Genomic DNA, 27,905 nt, shown 5'->3' with positions numbered 1-27,905 from the left:
AGAGCACTTTAAAGTGACAGGATCACTTAAGCAAATTGGGTAAAGTTAATTGCGTCGTATTATGTTCAAGTAAGCCAAGCCAATATGAACTTTAACAATTGAAATTAGTAATTACTACATTCATAAATCTGAAAGCAACCAACTTTTCTTTTTTTAGCCTATTGAGTAAGCATTTACATAATATTATTAAGATAGAAATTGAGTGGATCTTCAGGCCCTATGGTATGTGTTAAATTGGTATGCACGGTAATTAATTAATATGAAAAAAAATATGCATGTATGGCACAGGCGCGAGTACTGGGTGCGTCCCCTCCACATTCCTTCCTGGAGCGCCATGCAAATCCAGCGTTTAGCACATGAACAGTACGTTATACCCTTGTCCGGTGGATTTTTCTGGAGTAAGGTTGCCTTTATATAATGCATGTTAGGTTAGTTTGGTGTACTGTAGGTATACTTTTTAAAAATCCTGGAACCACCCCAGTGTTATAAATTAATGACATATCAGTTGATTATTAATACATAATACACCGGCCCCGGTGGTATCGTGGTTAAGCCATCGGAAAATAAGGCTGATAGGTACAGGGTTCTTAGCCCTGTACCGGCTCCCACCCAGAGCGGGGTTTAACGACTCAATGGGTACGTGTAAGACCACTACACCCTCTTTTCTCTCACTAATTCCTAACAACTAACCCACTGTCCTGGACAGACAACCCAGATAGGTGAGGTGTGTGTCCATCACGGAAATATGTTCAAATGAAATGAAATGAAATATATAATTAAGGCAGAACAAAGCATATATAAACAAAAGAGTTATATGTATGGTGTGTAAGGCCATTTCATTCTTATCTACAACCCACCACACACCTAACAGTAACGTGAACATGAGTTACGTCAACAGCGATACGTCACTTATGGCGTATCGCTTGGCGTACATTTCGTTCTCAGCATGTTCAATTTAATTTTAGGGCCCGGACCCACTCACCCCTCTAAAGTTTGCGACAGTTATAATTTTATTACATATTAATTTTCATTTTTTTTACCATCCCCCTCCAAACCTCCCCCAAAGTTCCCTTTGCATTCCGCCTCACGTAATTGCCCCCCCCCCCCCATTTGTATTTTCTGGATCCGCCACTAGTTTTATAGAAGAGCCACTGAGGTGTCAAAATGGTGTTAAAGCTAACGAAAACACCAGGCGTGTGTGTAGTGCCCACAAATGTCATTTTGATAACAAATGCTGCAATTTGACTGCCACAAATGTCCTAATCATTGACAAATACCACACAGTTATCAACCACAAATGTCGCAACGCCGATTGCTACAAATGCCACACTGACAAACGTCGCAACTCATCAACCACAAATGTCAAAATTAACATTAGCGCTTTTTGTGCTTTGCCTGTTTTGTATCCTTCTGGAGCAATACCCGTAGCTGACATATAGTGTCCCTTGATGAGCAGGATCGTTCGATCAATCCCCACTGTAACCTCCAAAAGGATACAGAAAGACTCGCCAATGTAGACGAGCTTGGTCTTTCTAAACAGTTAAATAATAAATATACTCTATCAAAAAAGAAACGCATAGGTGATAGGGAAAGAAGAAAAGTGTTTGATTTTACTAAATATCGTTGTTGTTTTTTGTACAATGTTGCTGAATGACCATATTTGTTAATGTTCCTGCAATGGGACAGCATGCCCAAATGCACCCTAAAACAAATTTAACGCACGTTGTGGCAAGTTGTGCGACAATTGAAGGAAATCGGCGTGAAATGGTCAGATTTTGGTGAATGCACGTGAAACTCGGGGAAAGGATTGGGGTAGTGATGGGTATTTAAAGCTGCAATGCTCGCAATGATGCCTCATTTCCATTTCGACGTAGACGATTTACAAGATGCCAAGACTAAACCTGCAGATTCGAAACATTGCAATAGGCCGCCTCCAGTTAGGTGAATCGCAGTCAGCAGTCGCACGCCACATGAATATCCATCAGAGCACAATTTCACGTCTCTGGGACAGGTACCAGCAGTTTCAGTCAGCTGAAGACCGGCCCAGAAGTGGAAGACCTCGCATAACAACTGCAACACAACATCGCTACATCCGGGTTCTGTACTTGCGTCACCGAACTGCCACAGCAACGAACACTGCTGGACGCATACCTGGTTTGAGAAGGGTGTCTGCACAAACTATTCGGAAACGACTTCGAGAAGCTGGTTTACGGGCTAGGAGACCGTATGTTGGCCCCGTCTTGCGACGTCAACATCGACATTTACGTGTTCGCTGGTGCACGAATGTACAGGGGTGGAACTTGGGGAAACTGGCGGCGAGTATGGTTCAGCGACGAGTCACATTTCCTTCTACAGCGACGTGATAAACGACAACGTGTTTACAGACGCTGCATTGAACGTTTTGCCAACAACTGCGTCGCCCAAGTTGACAGATTGGGTGAAGAGAGTGTCATGATGTGGGGAGCCATCTACATGTAAGTGAACTTGTGTTCGTACAAGGCAACCTGACAGCTGTCGCTACCGGGATGAAATTCTTCGCCGTCACATGCTTCCCATTTTGGATCGACAGAGAGAACTCTTTCAGCAGGACAATGCCAGGCCGCATACGGCACGTGTAGCAATGGATTTGCTACAGAATGAGAACATTAATGTGCTGCCATAGCCATCAAGATTGCCAGATCTCAACCCCATTGAACATCTATGGGACGAGCTGGACAGACGTGTACGCCAGCGTGACCTGCAGCCTCAGACGCTTCCGCAACTGTCACATGCACTACAGGAAAAATGGGCTAGGATTCCACGTGCCCGGATTCAGAGACTCATTCAGTCTATGCCAAGGAGATGTCGCGAAGTGATTGCTGCTGCTGGTGGGCACACAAGGTACTAATTTCAGCGCCCTCGTGCGACGCTGTTTGCCGTCAGTCCATAGCAAGAACGTTGTCACATACGCATGTCAAATTTGACTGTGATACGATCATAAATAACGAAATTATGCCACTTTGTATTAAAGAGATAATTCCATTAATATTACGCCTATGCATTTCTTTTTTGACAGAGTATATATATATATATATATATATATATATATATATATATATATATATATATACACACACATAAACCCTGAGATTGCAGCTTTAAAATATATTCACCTAGAGCTGCATAATGACCAAATATGATTTTTTTCTTGTGGAATGTAACGATGTGTCCTTGAATTAAATATCCCTACACCATGCAAAAATAAAAATATATCCCAAAATTAGTTTTTTCATTTTATTAAAACATTCAGACAGTGGATTTATACTGTACATAGTTCTGCACTATTTGTATTCGCCGTCAGGCGCAGATCCGTGATAAGGGTAGGAAGGTGCGCATTTCAGTGTTATTTCGACATTTTCCCTTAAGTTACGAAAATTTACGAAAACGTTACCATGAAAACGTCGACAATTCTTTGAAGTGACGTCAACAATGTTATATATATAATCAAAATATGTACATATATAATATGATAATATAATTATTATTTGTTTAATCTAAATAAAAATAACATTAAAATGTATTATTTTAAAAAAAAGTAAGTAAAATAGGTTGAGAGAGGGTCCAGTCTTCAGGGGTTCCACTGTATATATATCACAGGCTTTCTGCCAAAAAATATTTTGAGAGTACGTAATAAAAACAAAACAGACCATAAGTGCACCTACTATGTGGTTATGGGTTTGAAATAGTGAAATTGAACACTGCATGTCATGTAACAGATGCTAAACAGCAGTTCTCTTACTACCATTTATCTAAAAATTATAAAAATATGTCCATTAATTTCCAAGATGTTAGGATACGTAATTTTGCCCTCCGTACCTTCTGCTATATTGTATCCTCAACATATGTTTAAAGATCTTCTATGAATATCTGTACATTTGTATCTTCTTAATGAATACATGTATAAACGAAGCTCTGTATACCATAAAATAAGGTAAATTACAACATTATCTTATTAATATATCTTAAACTTAAAGGATACGTGTATACTTCGGAATCAAACCCAACAGATATAAGCCATTGCCATGTGTGGTTGACGCTGCTACATGTATATGCAATATGTATATGGTATTCCGATAGGAGCAAGCTGTAGCTCGGTGGTAGAAACTCTTCTGAGATACAAATGGGTTATTGGATAGATTGACTTCCATAAGTACTTAGGCTTGTTCCGTCCCAACAACAGCCCCATGAATAATAAATCAAAGGTAGTGGCATGCAGTGTGCTGAATAGGTAAAACTACATTTAAAAATACCTTGCTGCTTTATTGTCAAAATAACTATGTTGGGAATAGTCGTAGGGTAAAATGTGTTAATGTGTGATTAAACAAATATTCCTTTCCTTTCTTGGTATTATGAAACTCGAGGACGAAAATGTACGGGTTTTTTTAGGGGGTGTTTCTTTCTTTCTTTTTTTATTTTGCCCTACTCTATATACATAATATAACTCCCTTCCCTTCGCCTCCCCACTAGAACGTTACATAGCCTACTTGGTGAATGGACCCTTGTACGATGGTTCACCTAATCTGAGAGATGAGACTACGGAGTTAGTATTTACAGGTAAGTATGATTGGGTGGTTACCATGTGCATATTTGCCCACAACTAGGTTTACCCCCCTCCAATACACACACACACAATTCTAAACCGAAAGGTAGCAGAAAACCCACACACCCTAAAATGCCTAATAACATGACTTGCCGGACCCGCTCCTCCTCGTTCCGCACTCATGCGGCCATGGCATTTTCTTTTTAAATCTGGTGGTTTCGAAAAATGACAGTTATATAGAATCTATATTTGTTAGAATTTCTTTATGGTTTCAACGGACGCTTAAAATGCAAGCTTGGATACACTCTACGGCCCTTCTGGTTACCACAGATACCGACAGAACAAACTTTGCGACCCATTTTGAATTTGTATTATTTTTTTATTTTTTTCATTTTTGAAGAAAACAAATCTCACATTAATCAATGGAAAAAATCCTTTGTTTAAAACTGCCAGCCTCTTTTTCATATAGTTATGCAGGTGGCGCTACGGACTGTCCATTGTGATGTTTATTTACCAAAACCATTATTACAACAATTATATTTACTGCCCTTGATTAGTGTTGAACAAAGTGGGGGAGAGTATTTTGATTAAACTATTTTGTATTTATTTCAGTACCGTAGTACCCACATCAGTGACTGGCACGTCACAAAGCATTACGTTTGCAATGACATTCACTAAGAGTGGCGGTGCAGCTATTGCAGGTCATGCTAATCTTGGCGAGACACTAATTATGACAATACAGCCAAGCAGTACAAGTAAGTATTGACTACATGATGATTTTTTTAGGAAACATCAGCGTGAAAGACAATTCTTAAAGGGACATTCCTGAGTTTGCTGCAAGTTTTAAGATGTTATCGACTAACAGAGAATTTTTGATGACTGTAATTACATATCAAATATATTTTTCTGCATAAAATAGTAGTGACTGTATATTAAACGTGTTTCTGATCGTTCTAATATTTGTACTAGGTTAAATTTTGTTTTATTTCCTATAAAAGATTTTTTCGTACTTACGAAATTATTTGAAGACAAAATTCAGTTTGGGCTTCTTACAAATATTAAGACAATCAGAAACACATTGAATATACAGACACTGATATTCTAAACAAGAAAATATATTTAATATGTAAATTTAATCGTAGAAATATTTTCTTAGTCGGAAACATCTCACAAGGCAGCAAACTCAGGAATGTCCCTTTAATTTGATTCAAATTTAAAATCTGTTAAAGAGATTGTTTTCAGTTTGCTGTAATTAAAATTGTTTGCTATTAACAGAGCTGGAATATGGCTAGGTTAAACTCGCAGACCCTAATTTCATCTCGTAAAACTGGACACTAAATTTGGTTAATCCACAAATCTGTAACACGTTAAAATAAAATTGCAATAGAATGAAACAAGAGTCTGTGACACTGAAACGGGTAAATATCCTTAAAAATAGACTATATAGAGCGCGTATCCATAAACATTACTTCTCAGAGGTACGTGTATTTTTGAAAATATCAAAAATGCATTTTGTTTTATGGTATTAGAAACACCAGGTTCACCAGAAACACTTATATTGTATGGAGATGGATAATCTAAACAATAAAATCTAAGTAAGGTCTGATTTCAACGACTGCAATGTTCTGGTTCAACAAACTCATTTTAAAAAATGATAGTGGCTTTTGTTCATACAGAGAACATAGACTTGTCGTCTGCTTGGCCATGCCGTAACCCTAGGATGCACTTCCTCCTAAATCCAAGTAGTGGAACAGTGCCTAATTTGCATAAATTCAATATTGCCGCCATAATGTTAGTCATTACGCCAATGTTACCAAATTTCACCTCTAATTAAACTAATTTCAATATTTAAACATGCTAATGCATGTAGAATGAAATATATTTTTTTAAAACAAGCATTCTGGGAGTACTGCTAAAGAAATGCATGTCCTTCTACCGGGCCCAATAATATTTTATATCTCCTAAGTTCAAGGACCATAAATCGGTATATCGCCGTGAAATGCAAGCCTGTTCCTGGACAGTATATGATAAATCTATATTTCAGGTCAATATTCTGAGGCATTCCAAAAAACATGTTCGGAAAACAAATATTTGTATCTCCTAAGTTCAAGGGCCATAACTCTTTCAAAAATGGATATATCGTCATGTATTAATCAGTGGCTATTTTGACAATATTTGACCAATGGACCTACAAGTTTCACTGAATATGGTAAAAATCCATATTGTAGTGAGTCTCAATACTTTGTTACACAATTTCAGATTCAGTAGGGTTATTGTTTTTGAGGAGCCACTTTTGAAGAGCATTTTGTTTTACTTAGTTTTGAATATATTGCTATTTTAACAATATTTGACCAACATGTATGCGCTTACAATTTTCACTAAAGGTGGCAAATATCCACTTAGTAATGGGTGTGGAATATCAAACATAGTCCCGATACTTTTAAAATAGTTCTATAAATAGTAGGGTTATTGTTTTTGAGGGTCACCTAACATTAACTGTTTACAAACTTTACGCCAGTTAAAAATAAACATAATCATCTGCATGGTGACCATAAGGTTTTGTAGAATGTATACACAAGTCAAGCTGAAAATTTATGTAGCATAGTATAGTGGTGATATGGTGCATTTGGAATTGCATTTAGATCTATTTTGACCTATAGTCAGTTTAAAGATCATCTGTATGTAAGTGTTGTTTCACACAACTCACCCCGTTCTTCATGCAGAGACATACACCTAACAGCCTCTAACAGTTCTGTTGGGGCTGGTACCTTGTCTGTTAGGAATGGTATATACGTCCCTCCTTGTTCGTACCATTTTCAATCCTATGCTTTTATGGAGTCCCCATGTGCCATCCACTGTTGCACTTGAATGTAGACGTGCACGCTGTGGATTTGGCACTTGCTGAGATTGGGGAAATCGACTCTGATGCCATTCTACCTGCCTTGTGGTGAAATCTTTGTATTTTAACAAAATCCAGCTTCTCATCTGATTGGTCTTTGTGTACGAAGACTATTGGGTATCTATTGTTTTGTCTTGTTTGAGTTCTTTGTCACTGCATCAGTGCAAGTCATCTTTATCCACATATATAGTATATATCTACAACAAGTATACATGTACTTGGTTTAGTGGTTCATTCAGTAGCAGCAGTGGCTGTCTTCACATTTAGTAGATTTGCATCGGCATCTCAAACTGTATGCTCCCAGATATACCCATGCCACCAGGGGATGTCCAATATATGTTAGATGAGGGTGCACGGTTACACAGGGTATGTATTTAAAGCTTGTTTTGTTTAACGACACCACTAGAGCACATTGATTTATTTATCACCGGCTATCAGATGTCAAATATTTGGTAATTCTGACATATAGTCTTAAAGAGGAAACCCACTACATTTTTTCAATTAATAGCAAGACATATTTTATATATCAGTCATGGTGCACTGGCTGAAACGAGAAATAGCTCAATGGGCACACCGACGGGGATGGATCCTAGATCGACCACGCATCAAGTGAGTGCTTTACCACTAGTAAGGTATGTCCCGCCACTCAGGGTCTGTGGTATTCAAGGGCAAATGAGGGAGAATAAATAAATGTTCATCACCCTATTCAGTGGTGATCTACTAAGTATGCACATTGCCATTGCTGTGGCTGCAAAAACAACTAAACAACTAAATGAACTATCAATATTACAAACGACTTGCACTGAAGCTGAGGCGCACAAACCAGTAAGTGTTTAGAAAACAAAACAGCACAAAAATAGATATACTAGCAGTTGGGAGAACACCATAAGCTGCTTAGAAGGTGACAAGCTGGATTTTCTAGAACTACAACTCGTTTACCAGAAGGTAGGCGGGAGTACATCATGACATTGTGTGAAGTCATCCATGAAATATATGGTGTAATACCTTCTATCATGTCACAGAACTTAAATGTGCAAAACATTAAACGATTGAAAATTAAGAGAAAAATACTATATGTTAAAAGTATTAAAATCGGGATATTGTAACAGCCATTTTGATTTTTTTTCCAAATAAAATACACGTTTTTTTTTTACTGCAAGTTGTTTCTGTTTGTTTCTATTTTTATATTACATAAGTTACAACATTTAAACATTTAAATTAGTTTGGTTAGAGGTGAACATTTATCAAAAATAAAACCACCCTGCGTAATGACTAATATTGTGGTGGCCATATTGGATTTATACAAATCAGACACTTTTCCACTGTTTGGATTTAGGAGGACTTTTTATATGTTTGTTTTTGAGCCTTTCTGGGGTGAATGGTGAAGAAATAAATTCTGTTGGATTTTGTTGTGGGTTGACCCCCTTTGCTGCATAAATTGACTGGACTGTGTACTTAGAGATTCAGTCTGTCTGGTGATTTTGAATGTCTAATAGATCTGCGAACAGGAACTGGAGGGTTGACATGCTCTGGTTCAGGGTTGAGCACAATGGGTTGACTGCACTGCACAGGGTTGAGCGCTTTGGGTTGACTGCGATGAACAGGGTTGAGTACAATAGGTTGACTGTGCTGCACAGGGTTGAACACAGCGGGTTAACTGTTTACTGGTGTGGTATGTTGTGTGGTATTCATGGAATCCAGAATAACATTAGAATTCACAATCTCATTAGTGTAACGACGTTTCAAGTGGCCATGGTATCTACGAATAATCTGACCTTCAAGTGTTTTTATGGCGGATACCGAACTGGTTTGACTTAGAATGGTGCCTGGAATCCAGCGAGAACCTCTACCGAAATTTGTTGCAAATACCATGTCATCAACAGAAAGAGTTTTGTGTTTGCAGTGTGTATCATGATGAACTTTTTTCTTTTGATTGAACCTTTTTAATTTTGCAGTCTCGTCGGGTGATGGAGGTCAAGATGAGTTTTCAACTTGCTCCCCATTAAATGTTCCAAATGTGACTTTTCAGTCGTCGAGTGTGGCATAACTCGGTATCTGAACAGAAAGCGAGTCACTTTTGATTCTACAGATCGCCCTTCGATTTTATTTCATTGCTTCTTTGAACGTTTGGACACAACGTTCTGCTAGTCCGTTGGATCCTGGGTGATAGGGAGCAGTCTTTATGTGTTCGATAATATAATGTTTCGAGCCATGAATGCTTCAAATTCGCTGCTTGTGAAAGTAGTTCTATTATCGAATACAATGGTGGTAGGCAAGCCATGTGTGGCAAATGTCATTTCGAGTTTCTCGATTGTAGCTTGAGAAGTTGCTATTGTCATCACATGTACATCCATCCATTTTGAGAAAGCATCAACTATAATCAGAAATATTTTGTTCATGAAAAAAACAGCATAGTCAATGTGGATGCGTTTCCATTTCCACAGCTGGTGTGCTTGTCGCATTTATTTGGCATGAATTACACTGGCAAACTGACATTTCAATTTCAGGAAAGGAAATGTTTTATTTAACGACGTACTCAACACATTTTATTTACAGTTATATGACGTCAGGTATATGGTTAAGGATCACACAGATATTGAGAGAGGAAACCCGCTGTCACCATTTCATGGTTTACTCTTTTTTATTAGCAGCAAGGGATCTTTTATATGCGCCATCCCGCAAACAAGATGTACATACCACGGCCTTTGATATACCACATGTGGAGCACTGGCTGGAATGAGAAATAGCCCAATGGGTCCACCGACGGGGATCGATCCTAGACCGACCGCGCATCAAGCGAACGCTTTACCACTGAGCTACGCCCCTCCCCCCCCCCCCCCCCCCCTTTCGATTTCAGAGTCAATGTTTGGCCACCAAACATAACTACGCGCAATGGTCTTTATTTTCAAGATTCCAGGGTGAGAATCATGTGACATTGCGAGAACACGTGAACATCCCTGTGGGGGTACGACTACTCTTGGTCCCCATAGTACAATTCCACCATGAGTGCTCAGCTCATTTCTTCGAACATGATATGGCTTCAATTCAGGTGCATCTGAATTCGTCCAACCATTCGTAATGAATCTTTTCACTCTCGAAAGAACAGGGATAGGCACATATTCAGGTTTCATAGCTTGCAAAAGTCTGTCCTTACCCGGAATATACCTGAATGTGTAGTTGTAGGCAGAAAGAGTTGATGCTTATCTGTGTATACGAGAGGAAGCCATTGTTGGAATTCCTTTAGATTCCCCAAAACAGTGTTTGTAGTGGCTTATGGTCATTTGCAATGCAAAATGTTCGAACAAACAAATACGAGTTGAACTTTTTAACGCCAAAAACTACAGAGAGTGCTTCTTTTTCAATTTGTGAATACTTTTTTTCTCAGCACAGTTCAGGGTTCTAGAGGCGAAAGCTACAGGTTTCTCTGTTCCATCAGCCATTTTGTGTGATAGTACAGCTTCAATGCCATACTGTGAAGCGACACAAGCCAGAATTAATTCTTTATTGGCATTGTAATTTTTCTCGACTCGGAAAATGCTTTTTCTTGGTTACTTGTCCATCGCCATTTTATACTAAAAGGCAAAAGTTATTGTGACACACAAAAGACAAAGACAATTGATGATACGTTTCTACTGCCGTGTATGAAACGTTATAACATGGAAAGAGAAATGTCAGAAGGTATGGAAACGGGCAATAATGAAAAGGGCGCACCTGCCATATGCAAATGAGCCACATTAATAGAGGGGTCCAGAGCGAAGTTCACACAGTCAGTAGCGAGTGTGTCCACCTTTAGCAATGATACAGGTCTGGCACCGTCGTCTCATTGAGGCCACTAAACGCTGGAAAAAGGTTCCTGGGAATGCCATTCCAGATCTGAGGAAGGATCAGTCGGAGTTCCTGCAGTGTTGTTGGAGGATTTGGAAGACGTCACAAGCGTCGATCCATTTCATCCCAGACATGTTCGATTGGTGACAAATCCGGGGAACTGGCAGGCCAGGGTAGCACATCAACATTGTTCTGATTCAGATACTGCTGCACAACTCTAGCAATGTGTGGTCTGGTGTTATCGTGTTGTAATGTCATCCCGGGGCCCTCCTGTTGCAAAACCGGTAACACAGTTGTTTGCAAAATGTCATTTCGGTACCTCACAGCATTCAAATTGCCTTCATTCACAACCATCTGGGTCCGGCTTGTGGCTGTAATTCCACCCCATATCATAACGCCACCACCTCCAAAACGATCCCCACACATGGCGTGACGTAACGTTCACCTTGACGTCTGTAGACACGTGTCCTGTGGAGAAGGAAACGGGATTCATTAGTGAAGAGGACACGACGTCGACGTCGATGTTCTGGCGTCAGGATTGGCATTCTGGCTGGGTGTCTTGCACGGATGTCGTAGATGCGTAGACGTCGTCGGACTGTCCTCGCTGATACACCTCTGTTGCCATGGATGGTACGGGCTGTGAGGGTTTCTGTCTGGAATCTGTTTCGCAGATGCGTGTTTCGGATCCAGGTGTCTTGGCGAGAGGTTGTCACGGGTGGTCGGCCGCTACGGGGACAGTCCCTGACCTGGTTGTTTTGTTGATATTGTTGCCATAAGTGCCATATGGTGTTCTGTGGACGTTGAATTGACGTGCAACGTTACGCTGCGAGGTCCCAGATTCAAGCATCCCTATGACTCGCCATCCGTCATTTCACTGAGGCGTGGCATGACAAAATTGCATCAAACAGTTCACTAATGGTGTTTTTCTGACTTCTGGACTTCTGAAGGCTATACAAAGTGGCAATGATTTGCGACTGAATGTCTGACCTTTTATGGTGAACACTGGACAGGATTTCTCCCTAATATTTCCTTCTGTCGAGAAGACACAAGACCATGCATACCATTTTGAATGTGTGTCACATTGTTAGCAGCCATTTCCATACTCCGCAAAATTTCTAGTGCACGATTGAAATTTAGATTTGCTTCGGACAGTAAACGTTCTTGGACACCATAATCAGAAACCACAAATACAATACGATCACGCAGCATGTCATCTAACATTGCACCGTATTCACAATGTTCCGCGAGACGTCTTGATTCAGCAACAAACTCAGAAATTCCTTGACCTCTGTCTTCGAAACATGTGTTAAATTTAAATCGATCATCTGTAATGTTTTGGTTCAACAAACTCATTTAAAAAAATGATAGTGGCTTTTATTTATACTGAGAACATAGACTGGTCGTCTGCTTGGCCATGCCGGTAATAGTAACTAAACGATAATAGTTTCTATATCGCTATTGGTATTAGTGATATATACATTACAACGACCATGAACTGTTGTAATAGTAAAACGTATGCTGTAGTGTATAAACACTAGTCTGGCACTTTAATGTAAATGCGTATTTTATTTATATACACTTCGGATGTACAAATTGATTCATAAAGGGACAGCCCCTAGTTTTTAAACAGTAAAGCATATTTTTCACTATTAGAGCCGTTTATGATCACTGAAATCAAACATTACTTATATTTTATTGTTTATATTATCCATGTTCGTAGGACCGAAGTGTTTCTGGTCATCCTGTTGTTTCTAATACTAGTATTACAAAATGCATTTTCAAAAAACGTACGTGCGTCTGAGAAGTATTTATTGATTCGAGTTCTAGTCTACTTTTTAAGGATATTTTCCTGTTTTAATGTCATAGACTCTTGTTTCACTCTGTTATAACTGTATCCAAGTGTGTGACAGGTTTGTAGATCAATTAAACTTAGTGTCCATTTTTACGAGTTGAAACTAGGGTTTACACCTTTAAAATAGGTTTATCACAAAGTGTGTTGAAGTATATGGATGAGTGAGTAATCGTTCATGTGTATGTGTGTGTGTGTGTGTGTGTGTTTGTGTGTGTCTGTGTGTGGCTGTGTGTGATACATACATACATACATACGTACATACGTACATACAAATATATAATGATAGATATACGTATGTAGATATATAGAGAGAAAGATGAAGAGAGATAGAAAGAGGTAGATACTTAGAGATCGAGACAGACAGACGGATAGATATATAGATAGATAGATAGATGGATGGGTGGGTATGGATGTATGGATGGGTGGATGGGTGGATGGATGGATGGATGGATGGATGGATAAATAGATAGATAGATAGATAGATACATGTAGATAGATACATGTAGATACTCTAATATTGCTGTTTATGGGTATCTCGAGTTATCGTTGCATAGATTTTATTTCCTCTGGGTTATCTCGTTAAAAAAATCGTCATTTTTCAAAAGCTTTTAGTAAACAATCAAGTAATCGTATTATTACTGTGTACGTTATTTAACAAATTATTTTATAGAAAAGAATAGATTTGATGATGTTTGTTACTTGTACCATTTTCTGTTCACATATATTTGACCGTTTTGTTCAAATATATGATATGCTATTTCTTTTTTGCTATTTTATTTTCGAATGTTTAAAAATGATGTTATTACCAGACAAAGGAACTCATTTGTGTTTTTTAGGATATATGTTACAGTAAGATTGTAAAACCTGTGTTTAGGAATGTTTAAAAACGTAAACGAGCGTCGGTATTTAGGTTGAATACCACTAAATCAAATCCCATACACGACAATAATAACATATGTGGCTAAAACTCCTACCTGCAGCGTATCAACCGACATATACACAACGATTATTTATATTACCACCCCTCACCCTTAAAGTGAATCAGAAAAAATGGGGTTCAAGCTGCTCATTTCAGAGATAATGGGTTGCGTTTATGACTACCCTAGTTCCGCAAAAAATGTGAGTACGTTTTGTACAGGTACCTCGTGCATGTTTCAAGCACAAGGCTACTTGACACAGTGGTACTAGATGAAATAAAATTGCATACATTGTTGTACAGATGAAACTAATTTTTTTTACAACCAATACTTTCACATTTATCACCAATCACAGGACTTGTGATGTTAACTGCTCCATCAAAAGTTGGGTGCACCTTTAACTTCGACCCAGCCGGGAGTTATTTGGTTTAGTACTACCTATAAGGTATCCACTGCACTTCTCTGTTTCTCTCCTGCGCGTGCTGTAACCTCACCGTATTGCAGGGGTGTAATATTCTCTTTGAGAATGGCCAATACAGCACAAATTGAAATTTTGAGTAAAAGTCAGTATCTATCTGTGATATTTGTATTTTTGCAGTTCTTTACACTGTTTTTATTGAAATCTTGAATTTTTATATTGATGTTGATCATCACCTTATTTGTTTGCATTACCATAGTTTGACACCCAATAGCCGATGTATTTTTCTTGCTGGGGTGTCGTTAAACATTCATTCATTCATTCATTCTCTGTTTCTGCATAGCTTAATAAATATACAGCAAATATATAATACATATTTAGTTTTACTTGTATCAGATTTGTATAGATTCTATTATGTTTTGTGTATGTCATAGAATTTTAATGTGAGTTAATAAATGATGAAATATTTCGGAAGAAAAATACCTACCCATTCCCGTAAGATTCGGCGTATAGACTTAAGTCTTTTGACATGTTGATGTATTTTGATGGATGACATTGCAGGTCAGCTGACGGGTTGGAGATTGGTACCATACACATGCAAAGCATTTGGAAAAGAGCACTCGACCACTCCGTTCCTAGATCTGTTCAAGTACTAGTATCAATTTATTTACACAAATTTAAACAAATATTATAATAGTATTGTAAAACTGAAACACGGTACATAATGATAATCTTTTAGTTAACAATTATTTTGGGAGTCAAATAGGTCAGAGCCTAAGATCACATATCAGAATATTTTTATAGTATCATATAATAGAAACAAGTCTGTTCTTTAACAAAGATAATCCAAACACTCAATAAAAGTCAGAATTCAAAACTATGAATTCATATACTATGGCAAATACCATTTTAATACATTATGGCATAATTCGTATTAACATTGACCACCCGGTCTCCCATGACAGCTATGCTGTGGCCTTAATTTGGCTAATTCAGATAGTGTGGTGATGCTTAAGCATTTGAAATTTTAAATCTAACCATACAATAATAATGCTACATTTAAAATAATACTCACGCATATCTCACGCACACACAAACACATACACCAATAGACACACGCATATATACACAAACACAACGTAAGCACACATAAACACACAAACAAGCAAACACGTGTACACAAGCGCGTACATATACATCGTACATATGCATACATATGCATACACACATGCATCAAACACATGAACATACATACATACACATACACACCTGCATGCATACATACCCTATCGTACGTACATACATACATACAGGAACACATAATAAATAGGATACAGATGATGTTGGTTGCGACGGTAGACAGAATGTAAACGTCTGTTTACACAGAAAGCGAATGCGAATGCGATCGTCACTCATATAAACGGTAATTGGGACAAATAGTGCAGTTTGGTTAACAGACATCCTTCTTTATGTTTGTGTCTTCAAAAGCAAGACTGCCTTTGTCATGTAAAATTGGATTGATTTTCAACTTTAAAAAATGAACATTTCAAGGTTAACTATAATTGTTTCTTCAGTTTAGATGGAATTGATATAAATATGTTGGGGATAGCGTTTGTTTTCATGCATACTTAAAGTAAAAGGATGTTTAATAGTTATTAAAGGCAAACTTAGTCAATGTTAGGGTCTATCCCAGTAAACATGACAATAGGTGCATGGTCCTTATAATTCAAATCCTCCTTACGTGCATATCATTTTAACCGATTTTACAATGGAAAGTTGATCAGTTGGGATAAACCAATTATGTTTTATAATCGATAGTCCATAATGAAATTATGTGGTTTCAGCCAAACGTAAATAAAAGCTCGGATTTCACTGATAACAAATAGTTAGTGTGAATAAAAAAGATCGCTCTAGAGGCAATGTCTGCGGTTTTCCGCACGAATTTAGATACATTCGACTTCGTGGTCACAGTTGGTATCATCGCTTTCATTCAAATTGGCTTTTAAAACTCAATCCAATTGAAACGTCGTTTACAACCCTATATAGCTATTTGGTAATAATGCTAATAAGAATAAATATTGTTATCAAGATTCGAGCATTTTCGTTTAATTCGGGCAAAACCAATCCAATACAAACTACGCGTTCGCGGTCGTGGTCACGTTTGCGTTCGTGTTCGCGTTGTGTATTTAAAAAGGACTTTAAGACATTGTTAATGTCTTCATTAACGTACACACGCACGCACATATATCCAAACTAGCTAACACTCGCCCAGACACCGCTCACACGTACACCTGTAAATGCATATGCATGCACATAGATGAACACATCCAGTCGAACGCTACTTTGGAATAAGACGTTAAAACTGATCTTTTGTGTATTTTAGGGCTGGACAGAATTGTCCAGAAACAGAAGTACAGGATTTAATCAGTCCGTTTAAGTGGAAGCCGTCGTCTAACAAACTAAGCCTGGTATCAAAAGTAAAGGTGTTCGAGTTCAAAGGTGCCACGGATATTCTGAACACGCTTGTGATTGAGTGCGAAATCATCCTCTGCTCCCAAAATGATATCCAACATGGGTGCCAGGCTAAAGATTATTACAAAAATACAGTAAGTATCATAGACGTCTCGTAAATAACTAGTCAAAGATTTAGTTTTTATCAATTACAAGTTTTAACAATTACATAACACTAAATTAAGCACATTGAACCTCGCTCGCCACGTCTTGTGCTTAGACCAACACCTCTCCCCAACCCCCCAAAAACACACCAAAACCCCCACAAAAACTCCTCCCACTCTCGCTCTCTCGCTCTCGCTCTCTCTCTCTCTCTCTCTCTCTCTCTCTCTCTCTCTCTCTCTCTCTCTGCTTTTGTCTTTCACTTTTTGTCTCACTCACTTTTCACTTTCACACTTTCTAACACTCGTTTTTATCTCTCACTCACACACTATTTCAGTCGCACTCTTCTCTCTTTATCACACATTCATTCATTCATTCATTCTCTCTCTCTCTCTCTCTCTCTCTCTCTCTCTCTCTCTCTCTCTCTCTCTCTCTCTCTCTCTCTCTCTCTCACTCACACACACACGCACTCTCTCTCTCTCTCTCTCTCTCTCTCTCTCTCTCTCTCTCTCTCTCTCTCTCTCTCTCTCTCTCTCTCTCCATCCATATGCACCACCTATCCAACATTGTTTTGTTTCTTTGGTGATAAATACTAGATATAAAACATTAACAATAAAAAACAAAACAGGTGATTATTCATACAAACTTATCTTGCTCAGGTAGATCGGGGCGGGACGTAGCGATCGGTGTGGGATCGATCACCATCGGTGGGCCCATTGGGCTATTTCTCGTTCCAGCTAGTGCACAACGACTGGTATATCAAAGGCCGTGGTATGTATTACCCTGTCTGTGGGATGGTGCATATAAAAGATCCCTTGCTGCTAATCGAAAAGAGTAGCCCATAAAGTGGCGACAGCGGGTTTCCTTTCTCAATATCTGTGTGGTTCTTAACCATATGTCTGACGCCATATAACCGTTAAAAAACGTGTTGAGTGTGTCGTTAAATAAAACATTTCTTTCTTTCTTTTGCTCAAGTAGATGTACATAACAGGGTTTCCTTGTCCAACTAAGGGTTTTTCAGAATAAGCTATGGTAATTCGAAGAAAGTCAGGGAGAGGATTGGGGTTGCATCGTGCGCCTATGTCTACCCTTATTAGGCCTTAGTAAATACCTGGCACATAATGAACTGTAATGCAGTGCATGATCCACACACCCGTTGAGCTCTAAGTAATTGTTGAATAGTCGCTATGCCACTGTGTGCCAAAATAAACTGGAGATAAAATCTGTCGGGCGGAGGGGGGGGGGGGGGGGGGGTCTGCTTGCACTGGGTATTAATGAAACAACAGAAACAAAAGTTTATTTTGTTTAACGACACCACTAGAGCACATTGCATTATTAATCATCGGCTACTAGATGTCAAACATTTGGTAATTTTTACATATAATCTTAGAAAGGAAACCCGCTACATCTTTCCATTAGTAGCAAGGGATTTTTTATATGCACCATCCCATAGATTAGATAGCACATACCACGGACTTTGGTATACCAGTCGTGGTGCACTGGCTGGAACAAGAAATTAGCCCAATAAGCCCACCGACGCTGATCGACGCCAGGCCGACTGCAAATCAAGCAAACGCTTTACCACTGGACTACGTCCCGCCACCAACAGTAACACGGTCATAAAGAATCTGTTCAAATTAAAGGTCAGACAAATTATTAATTCTTTAGAACTAAAGTTACATAATCAGACAAGCCATTATTTAGTCATTAACTGTAATGTTTTCAGTATTACTATTTTTCTGTTATCTGATCTTGCCACTGTAAATACCTGTTGTACAATAATTCCTCATATGCTTTCATTTGACGGCCTGAATGTACCGAAATAAAGTAAAGATAAAACAGATCCACAGTATACTGCCAACAGTAAGATCTGCTTAAATTGGATAGATTTTATTTAAATACAGTTTAAAAGGAGTCCGTTTTTTCTGATTTTATTTACATTTGTATTATCACATGAAAATGGATACATGTATGTGCGTTTTTATTATTATTTCAGCCTTCATGTCCGAGTGCTCTACCTAACAACAGACGTCGACGTGAAGCTGGTTTAGTGAAAGATGACCGCAGACCAACACACACCGTGAGAGGTGTTCTTAGAGTTCACAGCAACATCAACGGCAACGAGCAGACAGCCGGGACAGGTACGTGCATGGTACACATTAGACGTGCCTGAACCTCTTTTGGATATAGGCACGTTAATAAAGTAACAGTGACAGTAACATGAGGCTATAGCGGCAAGTTCAGACATTGAGCAGGTTTCCATAAAATATATAGTTGGACGCCGATCGACGCAGACCAAATGAATATATTTAAGGGAACACAGTCACAAATCATCTGCGTCGGACAGATCCATCGCAGATGCGACATAGATTGTTTGCCAGTGTTGCCATAAAACGTTTCTTTCGTCCGGTTCAGTTTGTATCCGTCTGCGTCAGATAGCAACCTGCTACATATTTTCAGGAAACCTGATTTTATGTAGCGCAAAATCTGATTATTTACTACTCCCCCATTTAACGTTTTGTAACGCTAAGACAATGTCTCCTTTAAAATTACGTAATATTATTGGCTTTACTCTGTTATTATCATGGGTGAACCAGTTTTGGCAAGCATAAGCATTCGGTTCTAAAGCATGTTAGTATTTGTAAACAGACAGTTGTTATCCAAATAGATACCTTTTTATTAGTATTTCTATGCTTCAAATAAGCACGAGACTGGCCGCTATGTAGCAAAGTTTACCGCACGTGTGTCAAGAACTGTAGCATGCATCAGCAGTAAATATTGTTCACTACATAACCTGATATCCAGAAAGATCTTTATGTTAAAACATATAAGGACCAAATATTTTCGGCAAGCATCTGTAAAGAGAGTTTTGTCAGCAGACGCTGTAACAATCGTGTGACTTAAATAACTAGATAGCAGTACAGTTCACAGACACAAATAGTTTTTAAAATTAAATTTTCTTTCAAATGACAGTCTTTGAAACTCATAGAAAAAAGGCATTAAGAAATGTGCCGTGTTTATGAGTGGGTCAAGTTCAATCGTGCTTTCTTTACTCGTTTTAACTTTATTTTTACGAACATGCCTGTGATTGTGACAGACATTTATTACTTTCCCCATGCAAAAGTCAACGATATCAGAAATCTTCAAATGCACGTACTGTTGCACACAAACGACTCAATCACCGAAACAGGTTCCTCACCGAAGCAGGTCAAACGGACGATACTAATAAATACAAAATGTAATACCAAAAAAAAACCCAGAATATATCTGCCTCTATTTAATATATGAAATTAAACTAAAATGTATAGTTTTCATAACGTTATGTCACTCTTCACCATCCCGCTAGCGTTTTAAAGTTAAAAACACCATTAAAGCACATTGATAAAGGAAACCCGCTTAGTAGCAAGGAGTCTTTTATATTCATCATCCCAGATAGGATAACGCATATCACTGGCTGGAATTAGAAATAGCCCAACGTGCCCATCGACGGGAATCGATCCTAGACCGAGCACGTCAAGCGAGCGCTTTACCACTGCGCTAGGTCCCTCACCTTGTAATGGATCCCATGATACCCCTACCTAAAGGCTTACGTAATTGTTGAATGACCCCTGGAATTATTCACACTGTCATATACAATCGTATTGTATACCTGTTCATTGCACTGGCGACGGCGTAGCCAGAGAGGGTTTCATAGGGGACGTGGCTCCTGCCCCCCCACCCCACCCCCCACCCCCTTACCCCACTCACATCTCATTTATCCTCACTACCGTTTATATCTTCTTACTGCCCCATAACACGACTTATAGACTGTATGTTTTCCCCATTCCAATATGGATACCCTCAAAAACCATCCTGGCGTAGCAAGCTTGAATGAATGAATGAATGTTTAACGACACCCCAGCACAAAAATACACATTGGCTGTTGGGTGTCAGAAAAAGCAAGAGCAATTAATATAACAAGAGTACCGGTGAGGTACATTATACTCAATACTATATGATTCAATTCTAATTATGTGAATTTTTTTGCAATGGGATGGATGAACAGTTTGTTTTGGACCAACTACTAATTATACTGTATCCATTGGAAAAGGTGCAAAAAAGCAAGGAAGGAAATGTTTTATTTAACGAACCCACTCAACACATTTATTTACGGTTATATAGCGTTAGACATATGGTTCAAGACCACACAGATATAGAGAGGAAACCCGCTGTCGCCATTTCATGGGCTACTCTTTTCGATTAGCAGCAAGGGATCTTTTATATGCACCATCCCACAGACAGGATAACACATACCACTGCCTTTGATATACCAGTCGTAGTGCACTGGCTGGAGCGAGAAATAGCCCAACGGGCCCACTGACAGGGATCGATCCCAGACCGACCGAGCATCAAGCGAACGCTTTACCACTGGGCTACGTCTCGACCCCTGGAGAAGGTGCTGTCTGATTAATGAAGTTATTGTTCTTTGTTAGAAAGGGAAATTTTGTTTAGCATTTTCTTCAAAAGCTAAACCAGATGTCCTTATGATGTTCAGAATATAGACAAATTATTTGATTTATTTGCATCACAATGACCTAGTAATAGTACGCGACACACCGCCATCCCAAGTTGTTCCTACATGTGAGGTTTGATTGTCCTTTATGCATCGGTATGCACGATATTGTTCGGACAAGAAAAAGTTAACAGACGGACGTATGGATGGACAACGCCATACCGTAATACGACCCATTATGGACGGGCGTATAAAAATCTCTAATATTATTTTTCAGTTTCACATGAAAAGATCCGTGCGAAAACATGCATATGTTGTGTTATAGTTTATTTACATGTCATTGTGCATGTCAGTCATGTAGAATTAAAGGGTGTGTATGTGTGGGAGGGGGGTAACGACACCACCAGATCACATTGATTTATTAATCATCGGTTATTAGATGTCAAACATTTGGTAATTTTGACGTATTGTCTTAAAGAGGAAACCCGCTGTATATTTCCATTAGTAGGAATGGATTTTTTATATGCTCACATACCATGGCCTTTGATATACCATTCGTTGTATACTGGCTGGAACGAGAAATAGCCCAATGGGCCCACCGACAGGGATCGATGCCAGACCAAACGGCGCATCAAGCGAGCGTTTTACCACTGGGCTACACATGCATGTCGATGTAGGGGAGGGATCTAGTTCAGTCCCTTGAAGTGCTTGCGCCGTAGGATCGAACCACCTCAGTGGATCCGTTCAACTGATTGTGTTTTTTCTCGTTCCAGCCAGTACACCATAACTGGTCAAATGCTGTGGTATGTGCTTTCCTGTCTGTGGGAAAGTGCATATAAAGATCCCATGCTGCATTAAGAAAATGTAGTGGGTTTCCTCTTTTGATTACGAGTTAGAATTACCAAATGTTTCACATCCAGTAGCAGATAATTAATATATCAATGTGCTCTAGTGGTGTTGTTAAACAAAACAAATTGTCATGTCAATGTCGATAGATCTTTGTGGACTGTAGGGTTGTTGTTTTCATAACAGCCAGTGCACCATGACTGGTACATCAAAACTGTTTCAGCAGAAGGAGCTCATATGACACCTGGGGGTTTCCTCTTTTACTCTGGACTAAGTACCGAAATAACCACAATATAAACAACAAATATCCATAGCCAATAAACAAATATCCCTCTCTTTTGCTTTCTATCACGTCAGTTATATTCTTGGGGGGAGGGGGATGTTTTATTTTGGGGGATTGGGGGCGAAGGGTTGTTGGGGGTATTATTATTTTCGTGTTTTTTTGTTGTTGTTATTTTTGGTTTGTTTGGGGTGTTTGGTTTTTGGTTTTTAGACAATAAAGATTTTTGTTCTTAGTACTATTGTTTTCTAAAATATATATACTTATTTGCCCTTAACAGGGAAAGATAATTATTTTTCAATTTCTTTACAGCTACCAAAGGGATATCACTCACCCTGGTGTGTCTTCTACAGCTCGGTGTGATGTTGTTTGTGCGAAAAGCTTGACGCTGACCTTGAAATGGTCGTTACAGACAGGATCCCTTCAATATGGCCGAACATTTGTTCCAAATAACAACAATAAAGAAACATTTTGCACTAAAACATTTTTTACAGAACACATTGATTAACGCTTGTTTCAGAAATAAAGTTGTTTCGTTAGTAGTCAGTTTGTGTATTTATCAGTTAAAAGAAAGTAACAACTATATGAGTGAATGTTCGATGGTCTATGTGCTTTTGTCACCAGACATGATATTACATTGCAAAATATACTACGTTGCAAAACGTACTACATTGCAGAATATATACTAGAAGGCAAAAGTTATTGTGGCACCCAAATGACAAAGATAATTGATGATAAGTTTTTACTGCCGTGTATGAAACGTTATAACATGGAAAGAAAAATGTCCGAAGGTATGGAAACGAGCAATAGTCCATGAAAAGGGCGCACCTGCCATGTGCAAATGAGCCACATCACTAGAGGGGGTCCAGAGCGAAGTTCACACAGTCAGTAGCGAGTGTGTCCACCTTGAGCATTGATACAGGCCTGGCACCTTCGTCTCATTGAGGCCATTAAACGCTGGAGAAAGGGATGGTACGGGCTGTGAGGGTTGCTGGCTGGAACCTGTTTCGCAGATGCGTGGTTCGGATCAATGTGTCTTGGTGAGGGGTTGTCATGGGTGGTCAGCCGCTACGGGGACCTTCCCTGACCTGGTTGTTTTATTGATATCGTTGCCATAAGAACCATATGGTGTTTCTGTGCGATGTCACGCTACGAGGTCCCAGATTCAAGCACCCCTATGACTCGCCATCTGTCATTTTCACTGAGGCGTGGCATGACGAAATTGCATCAAACAATTCACTAATGGTGTTTTTCTGACTTCTGGACTTTTGAAGGCCGCACAGAGTGGCAATGATTTGCGACTGAATGTCAGGCATTTTGATGTGAACACTGGACAGCATTTCTCCCGAATATTTCATGTTTCTTGCACAAAGCATGCAATCGCTGCAACAACTTGGTTTCATTTCTTTGAGCTGTTTCATGCACATTTTCTCTGGTTTACATCCATAAATCCATTCACAAATTTATTACTCCAAACAATCCATGTCACAATAACTTTTGCCTTTGAGTATACTACATTGCAAAATATACTATGTTGCAAAATACAATCTAAACGATGTATAGCACCAAAACGACTTAAATGTATTAGTTGATAGCCGGACCAAAGCATCAAACATGGTACAGGTAACAGTTAGGACACATTTTAAAAGCAGCAACGGGGTGCCGGAGTTAGCACTTTTCAAGATGGCTGCCATGAACCGAAATAATCTTTTTGACTTAAAGAGGTGGACTTATGTCTATACCATTATTTTTTGACACAGGATTCATGATGGCTGATCTTATATTTGGTCATATGTTAAAAATGGCCGCCGTCATTATTTTAAAAATATACTTTTCATCATAACTTCAAAACTGAAAGAGTTAGAAATGTGCAACCAGTATGGACCTACTATTCCAAGGCAATACTATGTGTAGGTATCGGGTTTTTTGGTGATTAAAACCAAATTTGTCCATATTACATAGAGTGGGTTACCCCCCCCCCCCCCCCCCAATATGGGTTGCCCCCGCCCCTCCCCAATATAAAAGCCTAACCAGTGGAGAGGAAACGCTTTGCCGCCACGCCATGGGCTACCCATTTTGATTAGCAGTAAAGGATCTTTGACATGCATCATCCTACAGACAGGATAGTACATGCCACGGCCTTGGAAATGAATGAATCAATGAATGTTTAACAACATCCCAGCACGAAAAATACATCGGCTATTGGGTGTCAAACTATGGTAATGCAAACAAATAAAGTGATGATCAACATCAATATAAAAATTCAAGATTTAAATAAAAACAGTGTAAAGAACTGTGCAAAAATACAAATATCACAGATAGATACTGACTTTTACTCAAAATTTCAATGTGTGCTGTATTGGCCATTCTCAAAGAGAATGTTACACCCCTGCACCACGGTGAGGTTACAGCACGCGCAGGGGCCACGGCCTTGGTTACGGGGATCAATCTAAACCAGGCGAGCGCTTTATCCTTGGGCGACGACCCGTTCATCTAACAGTTAACAGTATATTGTTTTAAAGGTCTCTGGTTTGAGATTCGTGAGTCTGTATGTTCAGTGTCCGACACTAAAGGATTTTCAACCAAAGGAGTAAACACAATATAGTGTGAAAAGTAGGAAGACATATAAAGCGGCTGACGTTACACAATAGTGTCCTTTAAAACAAAATCGCTTTGCATAAAATTAGTTTTGAGTTACCAGAAACAAAATAACAGGAAACAAGAAACACGTTGGTTTTGCCAAAATTGATAATTTAAGCACAAAGTTGTAAGGGATGTGTACTTTTAGTCTCTTTTCTTTAAACTTTAAAGGGACAAACCCTAGTTTGTAAACACTAAGGCATATTTTTGACTATTATAGCCGTTTTTGATAACTGAAATCACACTTTACTTAGATTTTATGGTTTAGATTATCAATTTCCGTACATTCGAAGTGTTTTTGGTCATCCCGGTGTTTTTAATATCACAAAATGCATTTCTAATATTTTTTAAAACGCACTTGCGTTAGAGAAGTAACAATTATGGAGTTGAGTTTTAGTCTACTTTTAGAAGGTATTTCACCATTTCAAAGTCACAGACTCATGTTTCACTCAATTGTAACTTTATCCAAATGTGTTCCAGGTTTATAGATTAACTAAACTTAGTGTTAATTTTCACGGGTTCAAACTAGGGTCTGTCCCTTTAATAGCTGAAAATATTTTACACTATATAATAACTAACAAAATTAGGGTAAAGAGGAGAACGCGTAATGTGGAGGTTCAGGAAACAACATGATATATAACGTTATTCGCATTAGGCCTAATGGCCCTTGAGCACACAATATATACATATATACAGAGATATAATATTAGTATACAACTTTTATAACGTAAATTCGGTTACATTAATGACATGGCACGCATGAGTATTAACATGATGTTTATAAAATAAATAAATACACAATTATAGATACACATAATATATATAACAAACTTTCTACTTATACATTCACATTCACATGCAGGGAAAACTTAATTATACAAAATTATGTTTCTTTTTTCGAAGGCTTTAAAACAATACAAAGCTAACCGTCTTACTATTCTTTCATTGTTATTATTTAACAGTTCTATAAATTTGAACATACTAGGGCTATTTTTGTAATATTTTGGTATGTAATGTCTGACAGATTTCTATACAGGACAAATAAGTATAAAATGGAATTCATCTTCTACTAAACTACAAGTAACACATCTATGATTTTTCAGTGCAATTGGGTTAGATTTTGCCCCTCAATAATCAGTGAGCAGCAATGCGCAGTCTCGTTAAAGCAGTTCTATATTTTCCAACAAAAATACTGTCTAAATATGATTTATAAGAAAAAATATTTGATATATGTCGGTATGGTGATGTTTTTGAATAAAAGTCTAATCGCGAGCGCCAACCGTGTATAAACATAAACATGATACGGTGACCGTTAACCATTCTAATCTTCGCAGAATAAAGCCTATATCTTAAGACAGTAACCAGTTATTCTCAATGTAATGGACAAACTGATAAAAAAAAACAAGGAAATAGGTATTTGTTCAACAATACTTCAGCAAATTACGACTATAAAGTTTCTAATATAACAAAGAATTTTTACCTAAATCCCCCCTGTAAACTGGATACCCATCGAACCTACTTGAGCCCAATTTGGCCCATGGATTTAGGCTACTTTTAGAGGAGATTCACTACATCATGTAAACTTGTACGTACTAGTATATGTAACAGTACATGATTAATAAAGGACAACAGTAACATTATTTTAACATTTGGTGACAGGCACATTTTCATTTATGACAGGTCATTTTGACAAGCATCACCGAACAATTATTTCCAGGCCTTCAGCTGAAAGTGAAAATTGAAAACCAGTGACGTATTCTGAAGGGAATGAGCTCGAGAACAATTAAACTGGTTTTCATTGAATCCTAAACAAAAACACTAAGTTTTAATTACTTTTTTTTAACGCTGAAACTATCTCGACTGTAAACAATTCTACAATTTGTTGCAGTCACCTGAGTCACGAAATCACATGCAATCTGAAGTGAAGAGTAATAAGCGAATTGTTTAACAAAGAAAAGTCAAGGGCTTTAACTTTTCCTTCTGCATGCACCTCCTGCCCTACATAGATGGACAAGTGGAAATATTGGCGGACAAATAGATTTCGTGGTATACTTGTCCGGTGGACAAGTTAATGTTTTTTTCTTACTTATTTCTATCACTATATATATATACACATACACACTGAGTCAAGTTAAAAACTTCACAACCGTTTCATCTTGGCTAATTATGGCAAATATGACTGAAGAACGTGTAAAATAAGGTATGTTTTTATTGTATGACGTCCAAAGAAAGAATAGGAATAAATGTTGAGTCAAAAATCTGTTTGATGCGCCCACAGCATTCGTCAAAACCACAAACAGTCAAAATGGTAATCCACAAGAAGGGTTGTCTGATGAAAGCACATGTTCAGTAGCGCGTATGCCCTCCATGTGTACCCACAACTGTAAGGCAATGCCTCCTCATTGACTGCCTGATGCGTGTAAGGACTGCATAAGGGATATGGCGCCAGTGTTACACTAATGGGGCACCAAGTTCCTGCAAAGTCTGTGCAGGGTTCCTTAGAGTGCGCAGGCGTCTTCCCAGCACATCCCAGACGTGCTCGAT

The 27,905-nt window shown here is 38.5% G+C and overlaps 1 protein-coding gene across 1 annotated transcript; it reads left to right on the top strand.

The window, feature by feature from the left end:
• Positions 1-23,260, top strand: LOC121385719. The gene is made up of 6 exons (XM_041516483.1): positions 1-39; positions 5,192-5,334; positions 15,052-15,139; positions 16,874-17,096; positions 19,100-19,244; positions 23,034-23,260. The coding sequence occupies exons 2-6, from the start codon at positions 5,244-5,246 to the stop codon at positions 23,105-23,107; spliced, it is 621 nt and encodes a 206-aa protein (XP_041372417.1). The 5' UTR covers positions 1-39; positions 5,192-5,243; the 3' UTR covers positions 23,108-23,260.
• Positions 23,261-27,905: the final 4,645 nt, after the last annotated feature.

The sequence above is a fragment of the Gigantopelta aegis genome, chromosome 12 (assembly GCF_016097555.1).
Source record: "Gigantopelta aegis isolate Gae_Host chromosome 12, Gae_host_genome, whole genome shotgun sequence".
NCBI classification, from domain to species: Eukaryota; Metazoa; Mollusca; class Gastropoda; order Neomphalida; family Peltospiridae; genus Gigantopelta; species Gigantopelta aegis.
This window is presented reverse-complemented; position numbering and strand designations above follow the sequence as displayed.

Excerpts from the sequence above, each read along its gene's own strand:
- LOC121385719 (XM_041516483.1), top strand. The coding sequence starts at position 5,244 with ATGACATTCACTAAGAGTGGCGGTGCAGCTATTGCAGGTCATGCTAAT. Across the intron at positions 15,140-16,873 it reads CCGTTCCTAGATCTGTTCAA|GGCTGGACAGAATTGTCCAG; the intron begins GTACTAGTATCA and ends TGTGTATTTTAG. Across the intron at positions 17,097-19,099 it reads AAGATTATTACAAAAATACA|CCTTCATGTCCGAGTGCTCT; the intron begins GTAAGTATCATA and ends TTATTATTTCAG.